Source organism: Takifugu rubripes, chromosome 8 (assembly GCF_901000725.2).
Source record: "Takifugu rubripes chromosome 8, fTakRub1.2, whole genome shotgun sequence".
In the NCBI taxonomy this organism is placed as follows: domain Eukaryota; kingdom Metazoa; phylum Chordata; class Actinopteri; order Tetraodontiformes; family Tetraodontidae; genus Takifugu; species Takifugu rubripes.
In genome coordinates, this window is record NC_042292.1 from 18,047,637 (window position 1) to 18,072,831 (window position 25,195).

The following is a 25,195-nucleotide window of genomic DNA, read 5'->3' on the forward strand; positions in this document are numbered from 1 at the left end:
TCCGAAGCTCCACTTGTCCACCTTGGGAGCCCTGATCCGCCGGGCAGGGCAGGGCAGGGCGCCGTTGAGCAAGGCAGCAGCGGTGGCCGGTGGCTCCAACTGTGCGTGCTAACTCTTCCCTGCGTACGCAGATGGCACCAAACCAGGAAGCCATGCCAGCTGTAAAACGGGAGCAGCTTGGTGGGCACTGATTTACCGTTAGCGCTTCACTCTCTCGTGCACGCACGTCCACGGGTGCACGAGTGAGCGGGAGCACGGTGCAAACGCAGCTCAACAGATGGGCGACATGCTTGTCCTTAACATGAGCAAACTTTTCTCCTTCTTATTTCCGCCCCAGCAGCCACAGCAGATGACACTCCGCCTCGCGGCGGCTGCCGTTAGCATTGCTATGTCGCATTATTTGCCTCACGGCTAACGTGAGCGCTCCAGGGCCCCACGTACGTCCTCCCAGGTCCCCGAGATGTGGACGGGCAGATAAGAGGGCAGCACACGACCGAGCGGTGGCGAGCAAAGAAAACCCGGACGTCAGGGATCTGTTTCTGGGAGGGAAAAGAGAAGCAAACGGCATCGTGCCTGGCGAGGATGCGGCCCGCTCACGCCCCGCTGGGGCAGCGGCGGCGGCGTCTCGGTAAATTATAGTGCAGCGACAGCGACGGATACAAATACATCATCAGGAGACAAAAGAGGCTGTAAATACTGTCATCTGCTGCGGATCCGAAGCCACAAAGGCCAAATGCAGCTAATCTGAATGCTGGTTATCGCTAACAAACCGCTCCGAGCTCATTATGAGCCGCCGCCCACGCCGCCGCCGCGGACGTGCAGCCGCCACTCACCCCCAGGAAGTTGGACAGCAGCGTCAGCACTTCGGTGGTGGCGTTGTAAACGTTCCTCCAGTCGTACGGAGGCATCCCGGACGGACGCTCTTCCGGAGGCCCGTTGTACAGGAAGTTGGCCAGCAGCTCGGCGGTCCAGCCCGTCCCTTTCAGCCTCTGGTCCACGAGGGCGGCGAACAGCGGGTTCTTCAGCAACATCTGATCGGAAAGAGAGAATCAGTGACCGTTTTCATCGCCCCCCCTTCCGGAAGCTGCAGGATAAATAAAGGAGGAGCGGGAGGAAACACGACCTCGCCGTCGGGGAGTCGCGTTAATTAGCGGCACAAGATAGATGGCGCCGTTGGACTCGAGGCCCGCTCCATAAATCTGCAGCCCACATTTGCACGGACGGACCGTACGAGCGGGAAACCAGATCGCAAACTTTGGGGAAGTTCGCCGCGTGTCGTCTCGGGCTCATCGCGGCGCTTCCTTGGGTTCTCCCTCGGAACGTGCGGAACCGTAACAGACAATAGTTCCCTGGAGTCCGTTTACCTGCTGCCCGGAAATAGAAACAATCAATCCCGACGTTCCATAACTCCGGTTTCATTTCTTCTGACGCTCCGGTGGCGCGTTGCTGCGCAGCACATCTGGAATTCCGTGGTTATAAACGCCACCTCGGAGGGGCGCAGAGAAAAGTTGGGATTCGAACATGAAACTATTTCCTCTCTCGACGTCAAACCAATGCCAAACCGCACTCCCAGTTGCCACGGTAACGGCCGGAATCCTGTCGAACCCCTGATTGCTCCTGCGTCCTCCTCCGCGGGTCCGCTCGCTTTATCTTCCATCGCACATGCGGCTCCGGCGCCGACGGTAATTGGTTCATCAACGGGAAACGCGGCCGCGACCTTGGACGACCTTCGAGGATGACAAAGCGGCGGAGGCGCCGGCGTGGTCGCGAGTGGCGGGAAGCGAGAGAGGCGAGGCGGGGAAAAAATGAAGACAAAGGAGGATTGCAGGCCCATTTGTGTAAAGGTTAGGCCCGGGAAATGAATACCTGGAATGTTCGGAGCTTCCCGGGTCTGCTCCCCTCCAGCTGCCCATAAGCTCATTTGGAGTGACACCGGCGGAATGTCGGAGTCAAGGAAATACGGATGTGAGGAGACGGAGAGGAAGGGGGGGACGAGTCCACGTCCTCCACTTCCATGGATAATCCTTTCTGCCCGGATGAAAATTACCCAGCACTTATCCCTAATTACTTCCCACCCTCCGATTCCAGGTGCAACACAACGGATTGATAGACGTGAATCAGACGTTCCCACCTGGAGCCAGAGACTTAATCCCACTTTCTCTTTTGTTTTTATCGGGTTTGACAGGACTGAAACGACCGAATGTGGGCGGGAGCTCTTTGGATATTCCGACCGTCTCGACGAGCTCACCCGGAGCGCGTTGACTCGAGGGCTGTCCTGGAAGAAGTCCCAGACGCGTGGCCCGAGCTCGTCCCACAGGTCCACCAGCTCCCGGAGGCGACCCAGAGCGTCGAAGGTGGCGTTGGCCTGCGCGGAAAACAGCAGTCAGGAAAAGACACCTGGATGATCCACATCCGCACGTCCGGGCTAATCCCGAGGGGAAACAATCTCTTCCCACTTCCTGTCTGGACTTCACCTCTTTGATCAGGCGGCGAGCGGCGGGCGTGTCGGGCGTGTAGAGGACTTTTCCCTGCAGTAGCGGCTTGAAGGCGCTCCAGATGTAGCGCAGCCCGGGCGTGTTCTCCATGGTGGCGACGAGGACCTGGCAGAAAGCGTCTGGAGGAGACAGCGAGTCAGTGTAGCATCGCTAGCATAGCAGCAGCGCGTCAGTGTAGCATCGCTAGCATAGCACCAGCGCGTCAGTGTAGCATCGCTAGCATAGCAGCAGCGCGTCAGTGACAAAAAGAAAAGGCTAAAGCTAAATTAGCTAATTAAAAAGCAGATTTTCACAAACTTTTTACATTTTCTATACGTTCGCCGCCGTTTCCTGAACATCATCGGAAGCTAATTACCAAACGGATCCAAGTCCTCATTAGCCGCGGAGTTTTGTCGACGTGCGCCGCATGAACGCGGGGCCGGCGGCGGTGAGGTAACGGCGTGTAATCGCCGCGGGTAACGCATGAAAGGGGCAGAGTTGACACCGTGGGGACGCGCTGACGCAACCGCCGATCCTCGGATGAGGCCCGGCTGTCGCTGATGGCTCCTTCAGCTTAATGTGGGAGCGTCAGATGCTCCTCAGAACCACAACATCCGCCTTCAACGTTCCGAAAGCCTCCCCTTGTCTCGGGTCTCCCTGTTTCCATATTCCGTTTGACGCTCACAGGCGTTTATTCTGACGTCAATCCGTCGTCGTTCCTTTTAAAAAGCATCAATGATATTCAACATCTCCCCGATGAGCGCTGCCGATTGGATGGAAGCGAGGCCCGAACGAGGAGCCTGGAGGGGGTGGAACCACACCCTGGACGGGTCGTGGGAACAGCCGGAACATCTCGGATGAAGATGAGAGAAACTGGGCGAAGAGATGTTGGCGCTGGCGGGAAGGACGCAGAGAAGACGACTTGTTGGAAAGCCAGGAGTCGGCATGCTGCTCGGCAGTGGCAGCGTCAGCCAACAGCCCTCACCAGGACCTGGACCTGAAGACCAGGCCTGGATCCGCGCCACGGATGCTAGTTTAGAGCCTGACTGATGATCCGGGACTCAGGTCCACCTCTTTGTTCTGTTTCCCTCATCAGGGAGACTTTGTCGGCCATCTTTGTCCGAGTCCGGCCGGCTGCCGCTCCTCCAGGTGCTCCCGAGTCTCAGGGGAGGCCACATCTGGACCGCCACGGATCAGAGGCCTGTGGACCAGCTTCAGGATCAGCGCTTTCAAGAACAGAATCCTCCTTTTTCCTTGGATCAGCTTCCGTGTCACCGGCTTGCCGCTCCTGAATACCGGCTCCACCTGGAGGTTCCGCATCATTGTTGTGCTTTTCCGGGTCAGCTGATGCGGCGACACGTCCTGAAAGGCTGCGGCGTGTGTTCAGACAGCAGCATTGTGCTCCACCACAGAACGGAACGAGCGGGTCCGGACTCCACACTGGTTTTATCCACTGTCCAATAATTGCCTGGTGCCTCCAGCAGCCCCTGAACTTACCTGGCAAATTTAATCAATTTGAGTCGCACCCGGGAGACGGGCTCAGTTCTGCGTGACAGCGAGGCAGCTGCAGCCGCACACGTGCCCCCGACACACACACACACACACACACACACACACACACACACACACACACACACACACACACACACACACACAGACTGTTGCCTCACCTTTCCGGCATCTCATGAAATGCTAAAACAAGAGTAGGAGCCCAAACGCGCGTCGCTCCGTCAGAAGCTAACCTGAGCGTCGCTGAAGCGGCGCTTTAATCTGACAAATCAAGCGCTGTCTCGCTGCATTTGTTCGGGAAGTCAAATAGGCGTCAGCGCAAGCCGCCGGAGCCGTCGCTAGCCCGCCGACAGCTAAAGGACGAGACAAAGTCGCGTCTCAATGAGAAATCTGAACTTATTTAACTATTTTTAAACAACCACATTCGTATCGCTCTTGTTGTGGGAGCTATAAGTGCTAATCTTACACAACAAGCTAATATGCTACTAGAAATGCCTGAAATGGCTCCTCAGCATTTCTGGGCTGTTAAGGAAACTTCCTGTTGGCTTTATTATTGCTCTTACTTTCCTTTAAATGTCCATTTGTGCTAACAAAGGAGCCGTAATTGGACATTACGGAGACACATTTCATTTTCATTTATCCGTGCAACACAGTGAAATAGCATAGCTAATCCAAAGAAGCCATTAGCATGCTAACGGAGGCCTCGCTGCTTATTTTGCGTCGAAGAGCCAATGTTTTTGCTAATTTGAGTTGCCGCTGCTTTGCCGTTATTCCCGGGAATGGAGGCTTATTAAAACCTAATTGTGTGCGTTTGTCGGCGGCGTTTTATGAAACGGCGGCGCCTCTGATGAGGAGACCAGAGGAGGTTTTGGACCGAGCCGCGACACACGAATACAGCAACATCGAATAAAACATAGAAACGTTAGCGCCGTTTCGGCAGAGGAACCTAATTTAGCGACAGATTCCGGCTCCTCCAGCTTTTGGCTCCACGTCCGCCTGCCGCTCAAGATGGTGGACGGGCGCCGTGCGCGGCGCGTCACAAACATCACAAACACTCCTAATGTGCGGCTGTTTGGCTTTGATACCGGCGCCCGACCCGCAGACACATCCACGCACCCAGAAACACACTTTGATGCGCTAATGCCGGCGAGGCGGAGGGGGGCGCCGGGTGAGATCAAAGGGCGATTCGTATCACGACTCCTGAATCCATCTCCTGCGAATTCACGTATCTTTCCTCTTTTTTTTTTTTTGCGGGGGGAATTAATTCAACCCTCGCAGCCACGAGGATGTTCATCCACCTCCAGCCGGGCTGACGGTGGGTGGTGCAGCCTGAACTTTGAAAGCACTTTGGAAATATCACAGTTTCTTCCATTGTGGCGACCCGGAATGCATATTTTATGAGGCTCTGCCGGGAGAGCGCTCCAACACGGTTTCCATGTCGACGAGCTGCATGTCATCAGTATGGGGGACAATAGTCGCGTTCCTGCCTCCATCCAGACTTTTTTGGAGGCATTTTTCCTCTGTGGGAGACGTTGCAGAGGCTCCTCTGATGGGATTACAGCCGGTCTGGAACGCCGTCCCGTTCCCGTTCCGGAAGCTCTGCCCTGTCCTGACTGGGGTTTGGGGTTTGAAGACGGAGTGGCAGCGGCTCCCCGGGACAGGCGACGATAATCTATTCCAGAATCCTGGTCTCTGCAGGTTCCTGAATATGGATCAGTCACATCCTGAACCCCCAGACAACCTGATGCAAGCCGCGGTAACAAGCTAGGCTAATGCTATTCGCACCAAGCTGCAGGAACACCACAAGTTGAGGGGGGGGTACCATTAAAGTTAGTCACATGACGTATAAACATGATGGTAAACAAACCTGAACTGTTGCCCGCAGCCATCCCCGTGATCCCCATCAGCCCTGCGGACCGGACGCTGGCAGACCTGTTGTTGGAGCCGGACAGATCCCGGTCGCAGATCAGCTGACCCAGGCTGCCAACGGGGTCTTTTCCAAAGTCCAGCTCACGGGCCGCACCGAAGGCCACGGAGTTCTGCAGCCGGACCGCCTGGGCACGACAAAACGGGCAACTTTTGTTAACAGGCTGCGAAGTTCGGCGCCACCTTGTGGCGAGATTCAGCCTCTCACCTGCTCAAACAGCGGCAGGAAGTCGCGGGCGAGGTCGACCATCAGGGCCGGCGGGCCGGTCCCGTTGCGCCCCAGAGCCGAAGGCACCTGGAGACGGGTTCAGAGCGGGAGACGCCGGGTCAGAAAGAAGGAAGCTGGTGTTGTTTTGCTCCGATTCCCGAGCCGGTCGTGCCGTTTCCCAACAAAGGAGACGGGGGCGTTTGTGCTGTGTTTAACGTGAAATATACATCACAGACGCGCCTACGTCTGAAAAATTCATGCAACAACACAACACTTTTTTTTGTGAAGTGTGTTTTTGTTCCTTTCGTGGAGTTTTTCCAGCCCTTCGCACCCGCGCCGACGGGGAAAATGACACCGTATCTGCACGCCGTCTGCACGGCGCCTCCTCGGACCCCCGGCACCACCTGCACCGCCTCAGCGTTTGGTTTATGTCAATGCTAATTATGTAATTAAAATAAAACACAAGTGCGGTAGAGCTAATAAAATAGCGGCTACATCAGAAAACTCGTTAATGGTTGTTTTTTAGCTTAATCGGAGCCGATTTCTACATTTGTTTTACTGATCGACTTGTGCTCCGCTCTGATTGGCCAGCAGCTGATCTCTGGCCCCGCCTCTTCCTTCCAGCAAAGCTACTGCTCCGTCTTTATGCTACGCTTCATCAGCAGCCATTAGCTCCGTATTTCGCTAAAACTGCAGCCTCCGAGCGCTCGATCTTAACGATGTTGGTGAGCATCACGGTGACATTCGTTGGCGTCCAATTAGAGTCAGTAACGATGACGTGACCTTCTCGTCGTCCTCGTTTTCATAAATCAGGCGTCAATTGTGGCTTTATTAGCGGGGCCTCAGCACGCGCGCGGCGTTAGCGTGACGATCGGCGGAGGGGCGTCACGGCGAGCTCTGAACGTGTGACCTTGTTTGATGATGTTTTTCTATTTCAGATCAGTTTCTCTCGGTTATGAGGAGGCATCTCGGGGGGGGGGGGCTCCAAGTGCCTCCAGAAATAAACGGTTTCTTGAGCCCATTCTTGCCGCTCCGGCGTGGAATTCCGGAAAAAGAGCCGAGCGCTGACCTGAGCGCGCCGATAAACTCCGACTTCCTGTCTGGTCATTTCCTTTATGCTCTTGTTGTTATCACGATCATTCCAACATCACGCTCCGGCTGTTAAGCCTTGATATTCTTTTCCCGTCCATTTGCTGGCGGCGCTTTAAGAGCTTTCCCACCGTATCGCGCCGGGCCTTCTTCATTTCCCCTCCCCGCGTCTGGAAATGCCTCCGGGCTTAAATTGTTCAAATGCTTGCTCCTTCGAACTTCCTGCCTTATCACTTATTTATTAGATTTGCTGTCCCATATATTTTCTCCCTGAGATAAACTGAGAGAAAAGTGCGCGCTGTCATCATTCCGATGGGAGCGGGAAATTTTTAAAAGGACCCGTGAAAACATCAGTTCTTATGAATAATTCCCGAATGATCGCGGGAATTCGAGTAAATCGCCGGCCGGCACAGAGGTGATTTCATTTTAACGCAGTTACGACGAGGCACTTTCACACTCTGGACAGAGCTAGCACTGATTTTAGCATGTCGCTAATGCATATGCAGCCTATTAGCAAAAGGGATGGCCATGAAGGTGACACCTGTGAGGCTACAGCACACCAGTATCCCAGAGGTGATTCTTCTGCTCCATATCACCGTAATATTGGGAAAAACTTCCAAATATCCAACAGTAATCGACTCTTTATGTGACGGTTAGCACAAGCTGCTTTAGAATTTCAGAACCTCAACTGTAATAAAGTACCAGGATGGGAAGTTTTGCTTTTCAAACCCAGTCTGGCCCCTGGTAAACCTTTTTGAGCCCTACAAGCTAATGCTAGCTATGTGAACCAGGTTGTTGACTAGCCACTGGGTGCAGAGCTGCATCTCCACCTTCAGATGGAATCAATGTTGATCTAAAATTCAGAATCGTGCTAGCTTGAACGCGTGTATTGGAGCCCGGCGACTCGCCTCGGAGAGCAGTTTCCCTCCGTCGAGGTTTTGCAGCAGCACTCGTTGGGTGTTAATTAGCTGCAGCGGAGACAGGGAGCAGCTGACGTCCTGGAAGGCCTCCTTCTCGGCCCGGCTGCCAAACAGGATGTACCGGTCCAGACCCTTCCCCTCGCACAGGACGCCCCTCAGGTCGCTCGGCGTCGTGATGCCCGTCATCTGGACAGCAAACATCGATATTTTAATCACATTCTCTTTAGATATTCTTGTCATCCTCGTCACTTAGCGGCATAATTAGCATCTTTCAGCTCATCAGATCTCGGTAAATACCAGCGGATCACCGGGGAGACGGCTAATTTCATTCCAAATCTCCTCAAGCGGGCCGCTCAAGGCACTTTTTCTGTCAGGTAAATACAAGTTAGCGTCGATTCCGACTGCGAGGATTCCCGCAGGAAGTTGTGGCACCTTTCAGAACGTCTGAAACCTTTCATGGACAGAAAAGGTCACAAGCTGCCCCGGGGCAGATGGGACCGGAGGATTTCAAAGGCCTGATACTCACAGGGCCCAGCGTCACCTGGGCGCTCATGAGGCTCTGGACCACCGGCGCTGGGACGGACAAATCGTCGGTCAGGTGAGCGGAGAAGTCCTGGTCGTCTCTGAGGATGGTCCTCAGGGTCACGGCTGGAGCTGGAGCACAAAGATCCGGATGTTAACGCCAACACGGACGCTCTTCGCCCAACGATCGCGGCCGATGACACAAAATGACCAGAATCGTACAAGTTCCAAAAGCCACGGAAGCCAAAACACGTGTCTATCAAATTAGGAACGACGCCGCCGGTTCCTCACAGCCGATCATCAGGAAGTCGACGCTAATGACAACATTCCTGCCAAGTCAACTCCTCGTAACGAGCAGCGCCCGGCGTTGGGGGGGGTCGCCCGCGTGATCCTGTTTAAAGGATTCGTGGTTTGCGTCTGGGTTGAAAGCGGCTCCAGATCCCAGTTGTAAACTGGCTGCTCGTTAGCTGCAGCCGCCGGAGCAGCCGGATCTTCGCCTGCATTTGGAGCAGGCCGGGACTTAGCGGCTAATTGCTAAAAGGAAGCGCTTCAAAAGCAGGAGAGATCATTTGTTGCAGGACAGGTGCCAAATTCAATCAGCCGCGTTCTGCTGGTTCACTGCCAGAAGGTAGAAGGTAGCTCTTCATACCCCCCCCCCCCACACACACACACACACGGGCTTAGCATAGCCCCAATCACACGCAATAACATCATCAAAGCACGGGTGGGCGGGGCTTGCTGTTGACATGATTAAAAGGGCCGAGTAATTTCATTAGAGGAGCCCTTCCGCATGCGTAATGTATGCAAATCATGATGGGAGGCGGGAACGAGTTAGCCACGGTCCGATTAGCAACGCGCGGTGAAGTACGCTCATTTCCAGGTCCTGAAAGGGGCCGGTTCGGTGGCCCATTATTATGCCCGCCTGGAGAGCAGGAGGATCAGCTGGGATGGATGAGGTGAGATTACGGGGGAGAAGAACATGTTCCGGGCTCTTCTTCTACATTGTTTCCGTCTTGATTGAAGTGGCCGCCCGAGTGTTTTAATCAACCTCCGCTAGCGACACATAAAGGACGACACGATCACCTTTGACCTCCCGGCGTCTGATACGGCTCCGTTCGCCGTGGCCGATAACGATCCCTCGTGCTCTCGCATCAGACGCAGAACGCCATTAATTACAGCCCGGCTCAGTCCTCCGATGGATTTAATCTTGTATATTACAATCCCATGACCCCAAAATGCTAATGTCCGCCGGTGCCATTGTTAAACAGCAGCGGCCCCGCCTCCCGGCTGCCTTTGCTAAATTAGGTAGCGTTTGAAAATCTGAATATCATCAGGCTAAATGAGCCTAATGCAAAGCGGCAACTTATCACGTCAGTCCGGCGGAAAAACGGCCTCGTAAATAACCGCCGCCTTGTTTTTGAGGGATAAAGGGGGACAACAAATCCTCCTCCGCGGAGACACGCGGCGGATGAAGAGCGCTCCCAAAAGTTTTTCATTATTTTAATGTCCGGGAAGACCAATCTACGGAATTAAAGCTAACCACAAAAAATTACTGCAACATTTCTGAGGCCAAAAAATATTTTCAGCGCAACTTAATTCTGCTTAACGTCAGCGGAGGCGGCGCGCGTTCCCTCCTGACGGGTCCGGGAAGGACGGGAGGGAAGTTCTCCTGCCGCGACGCCGATACGAGGTCCATCCTCCGACTCCCCTCCGGCTAAACTAGCTTAAAAGCGTCCTCACCGGTTCCAGGGTCGGACTGCGACAGCGCAGCCAGCCGGTCGGCGTCGTCCGCGAGCGACTGCAGCGCGGCGACCGCCGGCCGCGTCTTCACCAGGGTTTGGAGCTCGATCAAGATTCCGGCCAATCTGCGGTGAAAGCGAGACGGTTAAAGGCGGCGTTCCGGCGGGGACGTCGGGAGGAGCGTGCGCCAGTACATGGTGTTGTTGAAGTTGTTGACTTGTCCCGGCGTCTCGCCCAGCGTGGGGTGGCTCTGACAGGGGTTGTCCATGGTGCAGATCATGCCCTGGAGCCAGGGCAGCACGCCGGCCGACGGCATGGCCTTGTTGGGATAGTGACCTGCGAGAGGGGGAAAAGGCTCTTAGGAGGAACGCCGCAGCGCCGCGGCGCCATTGGGGGGCTCGTACTTACACTGGCCTTTGTGGAAGGGCTGGCTGGTGGTTCGCACCCACACCAGGATTAGGAAGAGGAAGAGCGGCCAGAGCAGCTCCACCACCAGACGCACCTGCAGAGGGCGGAACGCTGTCATTTCCTTCCTCGTTATGTCGGACCGGGAGCTGCAGCCGGACCGGGAGGAGCGCCCGGGCTTGTCCTCACCCACCCTGGAGGCCGTGCGTCTCAGACGTTAGCCGCGCTCTCGCTCCGAGCACTTACGGGCTTTACGAGAGCCGCCTGTGCTGATGACTTCCCAGGCCAAAGCTATCATACTCGCCTTATCGCCCCCCCCACATTTAATCCTCTCCGGAATGAAGAGCGGCCGCTTTCTCTGGTGCCGCTGCCTCAACGCTCCGAGGACCGCAGGTGGAGATATTGAATAGCGGCACAAATGGACGAGTCATTTATTTCTCCTACTGCCCCCCCCCCCTTCCTCCTCAGATGGCCTCAGGGGCGACTCTGGAAGTGAAGTACCAGGAAGCATCTGAAGCTTTTCCATAAATATTTGAACCACTTACAGGTTCAGATTTGCTCGGTTCTCAGAGCAAAGCGTTTTTCCTGACGCGCCGCATCAGCCAAGATGGCCGACAACATTCACGCAACCAAACAGGAAGTTAACCCCGACATGGACACGGTGCTTCCGAGGCTCCTCCGTCGCACTTCGGCCACGCCACGACGAAAAGGTCCCGGTGCGATGCCACTCATCAGCAAAGCAACGAGGAGACGCCGATGCTAACGGCGCTCCTTCGGGAGGTGACGCTAAACATGGCGCCGTGATGGATCGGAGCAAGGGTGGACAGGAAGTGTGCGCACGGAGGCGAACGGCAGCGCCGCACGTTTGTCGGACGAGAGCGTTCCAAGGAGCTGGAGTGCACACATTTCAAAGAAACGAGGCAGCCTCTCTGTCCCTTAATTCCCTCCCGTCCATACGTCAACGCGGAGCCGGCGCTGGCGAGAGCCGGAATTATCATAATGGATTCCACGGGAGAATGACGGAGAGGCGCCGGAGATCGCAGAGACTTCCTCCTCGGGCGTCGCTCTATCGGACCCTGTGAATGGATAATCTCCACCTCTGGAATCATGTGAAATTCCGGACCATAAAATCAGTTTGCTGCCTCTCAGGAAGCCCTAAAACGCTCGGCGAGGCATTGGTGGAATTGATCATTAACCTCCACACGCCCTCCGGGAGCGCCGGCGTCCTCGCTACCTCCCAGCGCTGTTGTCACATGACGATGTTTCATGCTGACGCCGCCTGGATGCCCTTTTGCCCCAAACCGGCCATAATTTAGGGGGAAAACCTGTCCGGTTGCTACTTTTGCTCCGTCTCTCCGGACTCACCGGCGAGCACCAGGATCACGCCGGGTCCGTGGCGGCCGTAAATCTGCCCGGAAACGTGACTCATAAAGCGAATGGCGCTCAGTCATCGCCTGTGCCGACCTTTGAGACGGCCGTCGCCATGCGACACGTGACCTCCCGGCCGGTGGGAGTGACATCATCGGCAGATACGTCGTGCCCATGATGCTACGCCGTCTAGCCGCGGATAAAGTAGCATTTTGGATGTGGAGTCAAGAGCTGAAGTCTGGCTCCGCGCAGCTAAAACAGGCTGCGACCTAAAGTGCAGCAGAGATATCTCCCCCAAAATTGAAGGTGACACTTCAAATTGGTTAGCATTAAGCTAAGATTGTTCTTGTTCCCTGGCGGCACTGCTAAAGGCAGCTTACCTCTATAGGAGACAATTTTCAGAGTAAATCCCTCCCATTACCCGCCCCCCCCATGAATAACTTAGTTGCCCTTGATGACCATCTCCTCATTTTCCCTCGTAGCCAGATGGAGGCCCGCGTATATCGATTAGCAAGCGCGTACCTTTTGTCTCTTCCGCAGAGTGAAATTCTTCCAGAGGAGCAGAGTGAACTGTGTCAGGAGACCCATTACGGCTGATCCTGGCAATCGCCTGCCAAAGCGTCTCTATGGCAACGGCTCCACTTAATAAAACCTGTAGGGAATAAAAGGCAGAGTTTGGTTTTCATAAAACGGAGACGCGCATCTTGAGGGCGGCGCTGCTAATCGCGCACTTCCCGCCGCAGCACCTGCATGCGGCCCAGTCGGGTCCACCAAAGGGGGCGGTTTTAGGTCCCCCCCCATTAGCGTTTCACCACAGACAGACAGACGCGCCGCAGCATTTTTTTTTTTTACACGGCGACATCAAATATGACCTTTAAGAGAAAGAGACTCGGCTGCCTGTCGCGGGGCGGAACACCTAACAGGGGGTCCTCTGGGAGGGGGAGGGGCTATTTCCTGTTAACGCCACGGACCCCCGGCTGGATTGGGACCTGGGGAGTTTGGAGTCAAGGTCAGGCTACTTCAGGTGGCCTTTGGAATACTACCCATGTGTCCCAAACTGGAGCTCTGGAGGTGGTGGCGAGCGGACCGGGGCAGATGAGCCCGGCAGCCCCGAGGGCGGCCCCTGACAAATGGGCCACCTTTTCCTGCTCCATTTCCTCCTTCTGTCCAGGTTCCATCCTCCCTCCGTCTGTTTACATTATTTACCGCTCCCGCATGGATGTTTTATTCACCGTTCTGAGGAAGTTGCTGGGCTAGCATTAGCGCTCCTGAGAGATTAGCCGTTTACCCTGGTCGGGGCTGTTAAGCTTTTAGGACGGAACGCTTGGAAGGACCTGGTGGTTATGGAGCCGCACAGGAACAAAATGGGGAGGAATCTTCCCTTCACCCCCATCGGTCCGGCATTTTCCGACACGTGTCAAAGCTAAAAGGAGGGAAACAGGACGGACTCGACCCCAACGTCAAAAAGGCGCGTTTGTCTACAGCGGTGCGCCCGTTAAGGATGGCGTGGGGGGAGCGAGGCGGAAGATCCCAGCCCAAGGTCTCCTTCCCGACACCGCGTCTAAAAAGGACCAGATAAGGCGTCCCAGGAGAGCGCCCGAGCCGCATCGCCAGTGTTAGAAACCGCGGGTCTAAAGGGAAACGGGAGGTCTCCACATCGTCTCTTTAATCGGAGCTTCCCAGCTCGGAGAATAATTGAAAACCCGAAAGAAGTTCTTTCGGCTGGATTTCGGCTTCATTTTTAACGCGAACATCCGCCGCTAGCGTTCCGCGGCGTCATTAGTTCCAAAAGAGGGCCCCCAAAAAAGCAGAAAGGAAAAGATGAAAAAAAAAGAAAAAGAGATGGGGGGTGGAGGGGTGCATAATATCGGCCCCTCCGATGATGGAAAGAGTAAACAGATATTTGTCTCGGGCGCTGAGAGCAGCACGGAACGTCTCCGCATCCGTTACGCCGGGGCCACTTTAGCCTTCCGAAGGCTGTAATGGTCCCTCTGCTCGTTGGCTCCATCCATCTTAGCTTCATCTCTGCAGCTCCATCTCCATCCACGGATTCGCCGCGGGCTAACGTTAGCATCACTGCAGCCTCGGTGCGTAAATCTGCGTATTTGCACCTGTTGTACCGAACCCCCCCCTCCCTCTAATTAAAGGCCCTCTCAGCTGTCACAGGAAGTCTGCCACAATAATATCACGGATATTGAATTAGCCGTTGCCGGTAATTGACGTTAGCGACGCGACATTTCAAACGCGCTCCTCCTGTCAATCAGCCTTAGCAGCTAATGGCTCATTCATTAGAAACAAATGGAACCATAAATAAAAAGAGAGGTAAAAACGGTGACGCTTATTGACTCATTAGGACGTGTCATTCAAAGACGCTGCGGAGTTTTGAGAGGCCGCCGCACCAGTTTCATGACCACCACAGTTCCCCTCGACACCCCAGTACAACCAGTCCATTTATCTCTCCGTCCCAGTATAAAAGTCCGTTTCTACGGCGTCTATATATTATGAGTTTGACGTGATCACTCATCAAGGAGCCGCTGGCCTGAGAACAGGTCGCTCACCTCTGTTCCACTTCAGTTACATCAGCCCCGAGTTGATCATTAGCCACTTTGCTAACAGCGCTAAAGGCTAAAGTTCACTTTTGCTTTAAAACACAGCAAACAAACACACAAACAAACAAACAAACAAACACCAAGACCCTGGTTTGCAGTGTGACAGCGAGGACACTCCAACACACACTCTCCTGGAAGACCAGCAGTTGTGAGGACTCGCTGTTTCATCCTCTGCTAACAGGTGAAACACAGGCCGGGGCCCCCAGTTGGCCCCCGGGAGTAGAGACAGAACACCAGCGGCAGGAAGCTGTGAAACACCTGCACCATCACAGAGGACACGTACCTGCGAGCGGGTGCTTCTCCTCCGTCAGCACATGTTGGCGGTTCCTCTTCCTCTCACACACTCTCACACACTCCGCTGCTCCCCTCTTACAGTCATAAACTATGCAAATGACCTGCGCTGAGCCCGCGGTGGAGACCGTCGCCACGGCGATGCCGCCGCCGGGAGGCGCGCAGGTGGTGTAGGTTACAGGCAAACATCCCCGAAGCTCACGAGGACTCTTCTTCAGGTCGCGTGCCACATTCCACCAGCAAACTTCGAGACGCCGTCACCTGTTGACCCAGCACAAATTATTCATAAGCTAATTAGCCGCAGAGCTCGTTAGTTTGATAAATTAGAGAGAACAGGGGGGATCATGGGAAATGTATTTATTTACCTCCGCGAGGCGGACGTGGCGAGACCGCGGGTGTTTATAGCAACTATATAATTTGGTAACAAGGGGGCGACGAGTTTATTATGCTAGGCGATAAAGGCTAATACTTAAGCTGCTCTGGGAGGACGCGATTATGGAGACAAGAGCAGCATTTAGCTCAGGAATAAACAGCAAATAAGTCAGAAATCAACACATTCTCATTAGACTGTGTTAGCTAACCTCTGTTAGCTAAGCATCAAACGTAGATGCAAGGCTAGGCTAGTCGCCTTTTTGATGATTAGCCACATTAGCCTCTTCCTTCTGGAAGGTTAGCTGCATGCTAGCTCCACCTGAAGCCTGAACAGAAAGCATCTTTTAAACTTTAGCTTTGGCTCTAATACTGGTTTTCCTCCCAAGATTCCTGGGAAGTAACGACTGAAAACTCTGACAACTTTCCCGCCACCGTCGGGGGGGGGGGTCACTGTGACACGTCGCGCATGCACATGTTCGTGCTCGCGGGGCCCAGGTGAAACCTCCGCTGCCCAAAAGTAATTGCACGGACTAATGAAGTGGTGCTGCTGGAAGGGGCCGGCGTGGTGGAGCGTTCCCGCTGTTCCCAGGTCAGCAAACCCTGCGTTCCTGCAGCCATGCTAATGAGAAACGAGGCGCGGAGCAGCGCCGCCTCATCGTTTGTTTCATGCATACGTTAAACCTGGAAACCTGTCGGGAGGAAGTAAAAACCAGCTGAGGGGCCGAACCTGCATGAGAAAAGTTCGAGAATCAGGAAACCTGGCAGGAAAATCCGGCACTCGTGGCAGAATAGGGGAAAAGAGGTAGCGCGAGGTTAGCAAACGAGCTATGCAGGTACGGAGGCGGCGGCGGACAGCTGCCATTCTGAATTCTCGTCCGCCCTCGCAGCAGGCGGGGAGTCATCCTGGGGAAAATCCAGGGAAGGCAGAAAACGAGCTCCTGGCCCAGCGCCGGAAGACTGCTTCTATTTTAGCACCGGCACTGCGGCGGGAACGCCGTGTGAGGAAAAACAACACCTGACGCCTGAGATCCGCCAGATTAGCTCGCAGCCGCTGCCGAAACACCACGGACGTGGGCTCGCTCTTATTTTTGTCTTCACCGACCAAATTTCCAGGCCCGGATGAAGGAAACCTTTCGAAAAGCGGGAATTCTGAGTCAGACCACCTGGTGGGGTCGGAACCCTTCATGAATATGGAGTGGAAGTGTGAATCTGGCCTTGAATCAGACTGTAAACATCAGAAATTACGCTCTTTTTTGCCGGCGTGCGAATTAACGTCTCGCCATTGATCCCCCCCCCCCCCCCCCCAACATGGCCGTGAAGGAATTTCAAATTTTGCAACTAGCTGCAGAAATCTCGCCCGACTCAACATAAATCTGAATCCCAGCCGCATAATCCGAGGGTCAGTTAGCATCGCGCCGCCGCTTCCGCCCCGTTCGCAGCCTGTTTTTGCTGCTTTTCCATAAAACAACGGACATTCCCGGGAGGCGGGCGGCGTTTCAAAGGCTGTGATTGAAGTCAAGAGGACTTCAGATGACAATTTAGCTCACGGGAGGGAAATTTATTTTGATGTCTCCCAGAGAGAACGTTGCGTTTAGCTTCATGCTACAAAAAAATGTCAGCAATAATTTGTTTCTACCTGCATGACAGCTGCTAAGTGTGGGTCATGCTACGCCGTTTGCTACTAGCTTACATCTGTGAGTCGCGGGTTTGGAAAATCAGCCCCTCTGAAAATCCTTGAAACAAAAGCCCTTTTTGTTGCCCCGCTGTGGCGTCCGTGCGGATCGCCCGTGATAAATGGGCTGACGGTCCCGCCGGCCACAGCCAGGTGTGACACCTGCTGCCGTGCTGGCAAACACAACCGCAGAGGCGGCGGTGCCAGACCAGAACTCTGCCAGAATCCTGACGTGGGCGGCGATGACATCATCCGCGGTTTGAGGGTCCTGCTGGGGGGCTCTTGATTAGCCTGGACGGTTGCTAGCAGGTCCGCTCACGCCTCCCATCACCCGCCTCCGTTCCCGCGTCTGGTCGTTACACCACTTTTATTTTATTTCCTACAAACCAAAGCCAAACAGTGTAGAAGGCGTAAATATTTGATGTTTTATTCCCCGAGGTCACCGAAGTACAGATCAGACCCCCCCCAGGCAAGCATAGCGACGCACCGCTAGCACTACGGAAGCTGTTGACGGTGCAGGAACAAATTAAGTCGTCAAATTGGCCGCGGCATCATCACGTGATGGAAGTCTGGCGTGCAGAAGCGTTGATTTGGACCCATCGACGTGTCAGAGATCCTGGTTGTTCTCCGGGCTTTGATGGAAAAGAACCTCTTTGTTCAGACAAAAATCGCTAGCAAGGCCTAAAAAGGCTTCTTCCATCAGCTACATTTTTTCTATTTTCAAAACTCGCGTATTGTGCGAAGGCATCGGTTCGATATCTAATTAGCCTCCCAAACCAGATTTTTAAAGTGCTCGAGGGCTTCAGACACCGGCGGACTGTCAACAAGGGGGGGGCGATTTTTGATGCCCCGTCGGAAAATATGAGTCCTTGTTGACGAAATTCCAGCAACCAAAAAGTGTGAAATTCCGCCTTTCTGGACAGATTCGGAGGGTGAAGTCCAGCGAGGAACCTTGCCCCGTTCTGAAATTGATATTATTTGTGATACTGTAAAACCTTCAGGGTGACGTAGTGTTTTAATTTGGTGAGTAGTTTGTTCTGCCCTCTGTTTATGGTTGCACATCAAGGGAAAAGGCAGGGTGCTAATGGCAGGGTGCTAATGGCAGGGAGCTAATGGCAGGGCGCGTTCCCGGCGTAAGTACCCCGCCGGCCCGGACACGGATTTAATGCCACCTATCGCACCGGCGGAGGCTGTTTCCAGTTTCTTTGGGGCTTTTCAAAGTAAAACATGTGGAATTTCAGGAAAGTTCGCAGCAGGTACAAATTAGCCAAGCAGAGTTTAGCCGTTAGCATTTTGTCCGGTTACGGCACAAACGCTTGCATGGTGATGGATTTTTGGCTGCTCGCTCAGCTGGGAGAAAACTGCAGCGCAGTGGAGCAGTTTTTCTCAGGCTAAAGAGAAGCTAGCTTCCACACAGGTGGTGCAGAATGATCTGGGAGCCGCCGCCCAGCTCTGAACTGGAAACACCAAATCAACCGGTTTCTTTTCTGCTCGTGTTCGGGAACCAGACGATGTGATCCACCTCGGAGCGAGAGGAGCGGAGGAAAAGCCGGCTGCAGGACGTTTGCACGCTGATACAGCAACGCTAATACAGCAACGCTGATACAGCAACGCTAATACAGCAACGCTGATACAGCAATGCTAATACAGCGGGCGTCGCAGCATCTGAACTCCACGACACGTTCCACAAACGATGTTCCGAAAATACCCAGTAAAAGATTTATAAGATCGCTCCGAAAGCGTCTCGCAGCCGTGTCGGAGACCGAGCTATAAAAGTCTCCAGCTAAAGGGCAACATCATATATTTTTATCATGTTCACCTCACAACTCCGCCGCTCTAGCTAACAGAAGCCCGGTCCACCGTTCAGACCAGCTCTTTTGGTCCAATCGGTCCAAACTGGACTTTATTGTATCGTCCGCCTGTGAAACGACCAAAGCATCAAAGCAGCGACAATACAGCCGCTGTTTCTCTCTACTTGAAGAAATCAAAAACCATCAAATTGCTCATCGTTGCCTCTGGCAACAGTGGAGAGAAGAGAGCAATTTTGGATATTAAAGAACAGATCCGGCTGAGTCTCCGCGTCTGAGCCAGAGTCAGACGACGGCGCCTACTTTTGGGATCAAAGGGAGTTCCGAAAGGTCCAAGCGGCAGGATAAAGCTGCACAAACGTAGCGCGGCGCTGACGCACACGCTAGGCGCGGCTGACGTCTCCCGTCAGACCGTTAAGGCGACAACTTGTGTCTCTAATGTTTGTTTAGAGAAGCCGCAGCACCGGAACGCCGACGGAGGTCGGATCAGCCCGGCAACAGGAAAACAACAGTGCGCAGCTTTTATCGAGCGCCGGAAAAAGCTATTTAGCATGCGCTAAAACATCCTTTCACCTTTACACCAATTAGAGGCCGCGTAAATATTCCGCCGAAAGTGACTTCAAAGGATCGGTTTGCCGTTAGCGAAGCGTCCTTTTAGCCAAACTGGCGAGATGAAAGACTTGACGGGCAGGAAGAGTCACGAGGCCCTCGCTAATCCTGCAACGCTAATACAGCAACGCTAATACAGCAACGCTCATACAGCAACGCTCATACAGCAACGCTAATACAACAACACATTTGGTAAAACAGCCATGGCCTGGCTACGCTAGCGTACTTCACCGGGGGGGCGAAGTTTAAGCCCAACATGACCGCGTCATGCTACCCGTCCAGCTAACCCGTCACGGAGCTCCTGATAATGCTGCTGCTAATGGAGGCTCCAGAACGTCCTCGGAGGCTCCGTTAACGCCCCGAAGGTCAGAAGGTGATCGGACGACTCGGAGTGACACCGCCGAGAGCTGCGGGGATGAAGGAGCGTTAGCAAAGCCAACGCTGAACCGCGGGGGGTCTCCTCACCGCCCCGTTTGCGTTGTTCCACGTGGGAAGCTGCAAATTTCCTCCAACCTCAAATGGAAAACGGGAAACTGAGGTTTGGGTTTAGTGGGAGAAATAATCCTGTTACGGAGGCGTGTTTCTGTATCCGTGAGCTGCTTCGTGTGCTCGTCGCAGGTGCGAGCCGCTGGATCGGCCTGATCCGAACAGATGCATCGTTTTCAGTCTGGGGGCGACGACAGAAGCTAAAGAAAACAGAACCGTCTTCATTTTCTGGACTATATTTGTGCTGCACCTGCTCCTCTCTGTCCTTTTGTACATTTAGCATTAATATTCACAAAGAAGTGGCTGTTAGCATGCATGCTAACAGTTAGGGGATCACAACTCTTTCTGGAGCTCCTTTAGCGCACAGGTGAAACCCGTCGCCTTTAGCTACAGTTCACTTCACCGTATTTATGCCGTCACGTAGCGGGTCGCGACCTTGGACCACTGTGGAGGAGGTGAAGGTACTCCATTCCATTTTATACGATAGCTTAAACCAAATTAGCCAAATCAAATAGGATAGTTGGATCGTGGCTTTAAATGAGGTCGTGGAGCGGCTGCAGCACCAGTAGCGTGATGTAGCCGCGCCCGCTATTACGCAGCTTCGCCGTCGTTTCAACAAATGAATTAGGAATGAAACAGGAATGAATTAAGCATGAAGCGCTAACGCGGCGCTCGCGTTAATGCAGGAGCTGCAGATCCCGACGCGGCGGAGCAATCTCGCGCCTTCAATTATACATATCAAACCCGCCTTCCAAATGTGTTCACTGCACAATTAAATGGCAATTAATATTCCCGCACTGATGTTTACGATACTGCCAGGATGCAAACATCTGAGGCTTCACCACAGGCGGGAAGGGCGACACAAAAAAGGTCGCTCCGCGGGGGTAATTTGTCAGCGCGCCGCCGCTTGAAGCGGGGTGGCAATTACTGCCGCGGGTATCTGCTGTGGGCAACGGAGGGGAACGGAGCTGATAACTGTTTCACTGAGGCTAGCAGGAACATCCTGCAGCCCAACACTTGTTCCCGCATCAAAAGACCTGGTTTAGAGAACGGACGCCTTTAGCTCCCGGCGTCAAATCTGTGGGGGGAGCTGGAGGCCCCAACCCACGTGGCCGCGACGCCCCCGGCCATTTATCGTCGGGAGCGACGCAATTCCGGGCTAAAAGAGCATCCGAGTGATGAAAGCTGAGCCATTTATGAAGGGATGAAGGCGGAAATCTACAATCTGCTGTTTAGCTGCCGCTAGCAACGGTGCGCGGTCAGCGCGTCCTGTGTTAGCTGCTAATTGCTACTAGCTATATATCATTAAAGATTTCAGTGACTTCAGTTGGGGCCATTTATTTATCCTCACCTCTGCAGGGTCGCGGGGAACTGGGACCCACGCCGGCGCCATGATGCTAAATGGGACGGGCGTTTGGCTATTTCACGCCATTTTGGATCACGTTAACACCGACAGGAAAATGAGCGCGACCGACGAGGATGACACACAGGTCTGTGAAGAGAAATAAAGGTAAATAGAGGGATTATTTTAGCGGGCTAACTCGACTGACGACGGACTGGACAAAGGGCTGGAGGAGCCTTGGCGTTCCCTCTGAGACCCACCCCCCTCTTATTCCTCTCGCTCCCCATTCAGGAGCTTTGCAGCTCTTTGTTTCGCTCCGTGTGAAGGAATGCACCCACCCACCGCCCCCCTCCGGAGAGTAAACTCCATGAAACGTCAATTTCAAGCAAGGAAGAAAGACTCGGAGTCCGGCGGCGGCGGCGGCGAGGAGGATGGACGCCGCGAGAGTGTTTGCTAACGGTTTTTGGTGAAGGGAAGAGCGGAGAGAAATCCTTCCAAATCCCGGAGCAAAGTGGCGCATTTTCTGCTCCAGGCGAGCGCGGGAAGCATCCGGCGAAGTGCCGCAGGAAGCGCGGGTGAGGAAGGTTAATGAACCCACCTTTTCCCATCAGCTCAGTGGGCGATTTTATGGGCGAAAAAATTAATTGCTCGTGACAAAAAAACAGTGGCGAGCGGAGGAGCCGCCGCTCCCGCAGCCTGCGAACAAAAACATTTCCCTCGCATGTTAGCGCGCGGCTAGTTGCGTCCCGCGCAGGAAGTTGTGCGCAACCAGGGCGGCGACTCCGCCGTCCCTGACGAAAACACGACGCCCACAAGCGGCGAACGCGGTGGCGGGCGGCTTCCCGCCGCCGTCCGCTCCTCGCCTGTCGTCTCTGGAGGAAACAGGCGAAATGACGAGACTCCATCAGCTCAACAATCTCTGCCCTCGTCAAGCGTTAGCATCTGTAGCGCCGCGGGGCTTCCTGCTGTTTTCACGCACTGCAGCAAGATGCTCGGAAACGCTAATGGAATCGTTTGCACCCGTCTCTCCCGCTAGCGAGGCCCGCGATTAAAACGACATCTTTTAGCATTTTCCCGTTAGCGGCATATTGACCTCATTAATCACGCCGCTAAACGCCTTTTTTCCGGATGGGTCAGTCTGATGAACTGTTTTGTGTGTTTGCTGGAAAACCACAAAGGTCTGAGCCGGAATCATTAAGCTAATAAAGAATATGGAGTTTTAATAATTAACACGCTGCCATATGATTGCGTTCATTGATCCACAAGGAAACCGTGGCGACGAGCTACTGCATATAAATGAAACATTAGCTGTTTGACTAAATAAACCGAGACGAAAAGATCGAAACCTGAGGGATGCTAATGGAGGATGCTTCTGCAGATAAACTCAGCGCTCCCAACTTCGTATCCCGGGGGGAAAAAAAACCACCTGAAAGAGCCAAGAAAGTGTGATAAAATATCTAAAGTGGAGGTCAAAGCCAAACAAAGCCGCCCCGGTGATTTAACAAAGGTTATGGACAGTCCTGCCACTGGACCAGCTGAAGGATCGCCATGGCGACACAATTAAAGCGCCATCCATTTGCTCTAATGGCCACATTTGGTGGAGGGATGACGGATTTGAATCCGATAAAGTTGCACTTATTATAGCTCAACACTTGCCTTTTAACGCCACCTTGAACCCGCGGACAAATTACCCAGAACCCCGCTGCCGTGAATTATTCAGCGTCCTATATTGGAAACCAGAGGCCTTCCGATAAAACTTCCCCGAGAAAAGGGGGAAGTTTTGCCACCGTCGGCTGCCTCCGAGACCCAATTATTTGATTTCAAACATGCTGGAAAAGGCAGGAAAACCTGATAAATTAAGAAGAGAAAGAAAATAAAAAGATTCTCTGAGCTTCCGTCTAAAAGTATCTCAAAAGTACCTTCTAACGTCCCTCCACCAAAGTAAACCGATTGAATTAACTCTGCAGTATCATATAAACGTAGAGTTTCATCCGTCTCCTCTCCGCTGAGGCGTCCTGGGGGGGGGGGGGGGGGGGAAGACTTAATTGACAATATTTGCGCAGGAATACGTAACCAGCGATGGCGTAGATTGGCTTTAAAAAACCCATTTGGTGGGACACGCGTAATTATGGAGCTACACGCAGATGCTCGGGGTGATACGGAGGTTCGCTTAATTCGATGCGGGCGCATCATTTGTCCTGCAGGAGCCCCCCGCCCACCGCAGGAGCTCAGCGCACATTTCGTTAGACGCTAATTTCAGACATCCGTCGCGCGAGGGGAGCAGCGGGAACGCGCCTCCGTCCGACCCGCCCGCCACTTCAGTTGCTGTCTGCACGTTTCAGGCAAAGGTTGTGGTCCTTGGAGTGCCTCCTGGAACCAGGACTGGAGGTGGATCTAAGGGGAACGGGACCCAGGGACGCTGGACCGTGACATTCCGAGTCCGTCTCATCAGTTCTTGCCATTCCAGGAGGGAGCCTCAGACGACCCTGGCTACCTCCTCCAGCTATCCCTAGAGAAACAGAGATGGTCCGGGGTTAGATCAGTGGCACGGTCCCTCCGGTGTGTCCTGCTCTGCCTGGTTCTCCTTTTCCTGGTGCGATACGAGTATTTCCGACTTCGCTACAACTACAAAAAGTTTTCCTCTCAAGCCCGGAGTCTTTTGCTTAAATTGCTCCCATGACAGGGCCCACTGGGTTCACTGGTGTCTGATCTTGTGGAGACACTGCAGCCTCAAAGGCTTGAGAGACTTGTCTTCTTTAGGTCCTCCTGGGACAGAGAATACCACAACTGTCTCAATATGAATGAATCGCCGTTCTTCTCCGCTGGAATAGGTCTTCAGATGCTCTGTGGTCATTAGGTTGGATGGGAGAGCCAGGGATTTTTGACTGGGATTCATATCTCAAGAGAGAATGTAAGGTCACCGGAGATGGCGCCGTAATGAGGGAGGGGCTCCGGAACCATGGATCATGTGTCGCAGCGGCGCCTGTAACACAGATGGATTTACAAGCTTAGCTTTGGTGATAAATGCTTCCACCTGACCAGAATTCACCGCCAATTAATGACAATGAAGATGCAAAAAAAAGGAGGTCAGGAGCTCCTTTGTGGACGACGTTTTGGATTCCAAGAATGACCCTGGTCCTTGGTGGTTCTGCTCTCGCTTTAGATGTTCTCCACAACTTGTACAGAGGTAGCATCACTGAGACGCACAGCGCGAGCAAAGCACAATAGACAATATCCTATCATGGATCAATAGCCCCCAACCCTAGCACTAGCACTAGCCCTAGCACTAGCCCTAGCCCTTGCACTAGCCTTGCAGTAGCCCTCGCACTAGCCCTAGCCCTAGCCCCAGCACTAGCCCTAGCACTAGCCCTTCCACTAGCCCTAGCCCTAGCACTAGCCCTAGCACTAGCCCTTGCACTAGCACTAGCCCTTCCACTAGCCCTAGCCCTAGCCCTTGCACTAGCCCTAGCCCCAGCACTAGCCCTAGCCCCAGCACTAGCCCCAGCACTAGCCCTAGCACTAGCCCCAGCACTAGCACTAGCCCTAGCACTAGCCCCAGCACTAGCCCTACCACTAGCCCTAGCACTAGCCCCAGCACTAGCCCTAGCACTAGCCCTAGCACTAGCCCCAGCACTAGCACTAGCCCTAGCACTAGCCCCAGCACTAGCCCCAGCACTAGCCCTAGCACTAGCCCCAGCACTAGCACTAGCCCTAGCACTAGCCCCAGCACTAGCACTAGCCCCAGCACTAGCCCTAGCACTAGCCCTAGCCCTAGCACTAGCCCTAGCACTAGCCCTAGCCCTAGCTATTCTGTCCACTATCAGTCAAGGCCACTTTTATAGCGC

The 25,195-nt window shown here is 54.0% G+C and overlaps 2 protein-coding genes across 7 annotated transcripts in view; one reads left to right on the forward strand and one right to left on the reverse strand.

Moving 5' to 3' along the window:
- Positions 1–25,195, reverse strand: part of LOC105419460 (ATP-binding cassette sub-family A member 1) — an 88,696-nt gene that overhangs the window by 57,112 nt on the left and 6,389 nt on the right. For 4 of the 6 annotated variants that reach the window (XM_029839923.1, XM_029839924.1, XM_029839921.1 and 1 more), the window contains exons 2-13: positions 15,054–15,322; positions 12,684–12,813; positions 10,797–10,890; positions 10,583–10,724; positions 10,389–10,513; positions 8,653–8,780; positions 8,115–8,312; positions 6,118–6,204; positions 5,851–6,037; positions 2,475–2,614; positions 2,249–2,365; positions 834–1,031 (exon numbers count right to left, since the gene is read on the reverse strand). In XM_029839923.1, coding sequence (XP_029695783.1) covers positions 834–1,031; positions 2,249–2,365; positions 2,475–2,614; positions 5,851–6,037; positions 6,118–6,204; positions 8,115–8,312; positions 8,653–8,780; positions 10,389–10,513; positions 10,583–10,724; positions 10,797–10,890; positions 12,684–12,749 — 1,482 coding nt within the window. In that variant the 5' untranslated portion in view covers positions 12,750–12,813; positions 15,054–15,322. Of the gene's footprint in view, positions 1–833; positions 1,032–2,248; positions 2,366–2,474; positions 2,615–5,850; positions 6,038–6,117; positions 6,205–8,114; positions 8,313–8,652; positions 8,781–10,388; positions 10,514–10,582; positions 10,725–10,796; positions 10,891–12,683; positions 12,814–15,053; positions 15,337–25,195 lie in introns of those variants that run through there. The other 2 variants (XM_029839925.1, XM_029839922.1) reach the window with 2 other exon arrangements.
- On the forward strand, positions 24,310–25,192 carry LOC115250863 (putative uncharacterized protein DDB_G0290521). Its single transcript, XM_029841120.1, has 2 exons — positions 24,310–24,335; positions 24,667–25,192. Exons 1-2 carry the CDS (start codon positions 24,310–24,312, stop codon positions 25,190–25,192), a joined length of 552 nt encoding a protein of 183 aa, XP_029696980.1.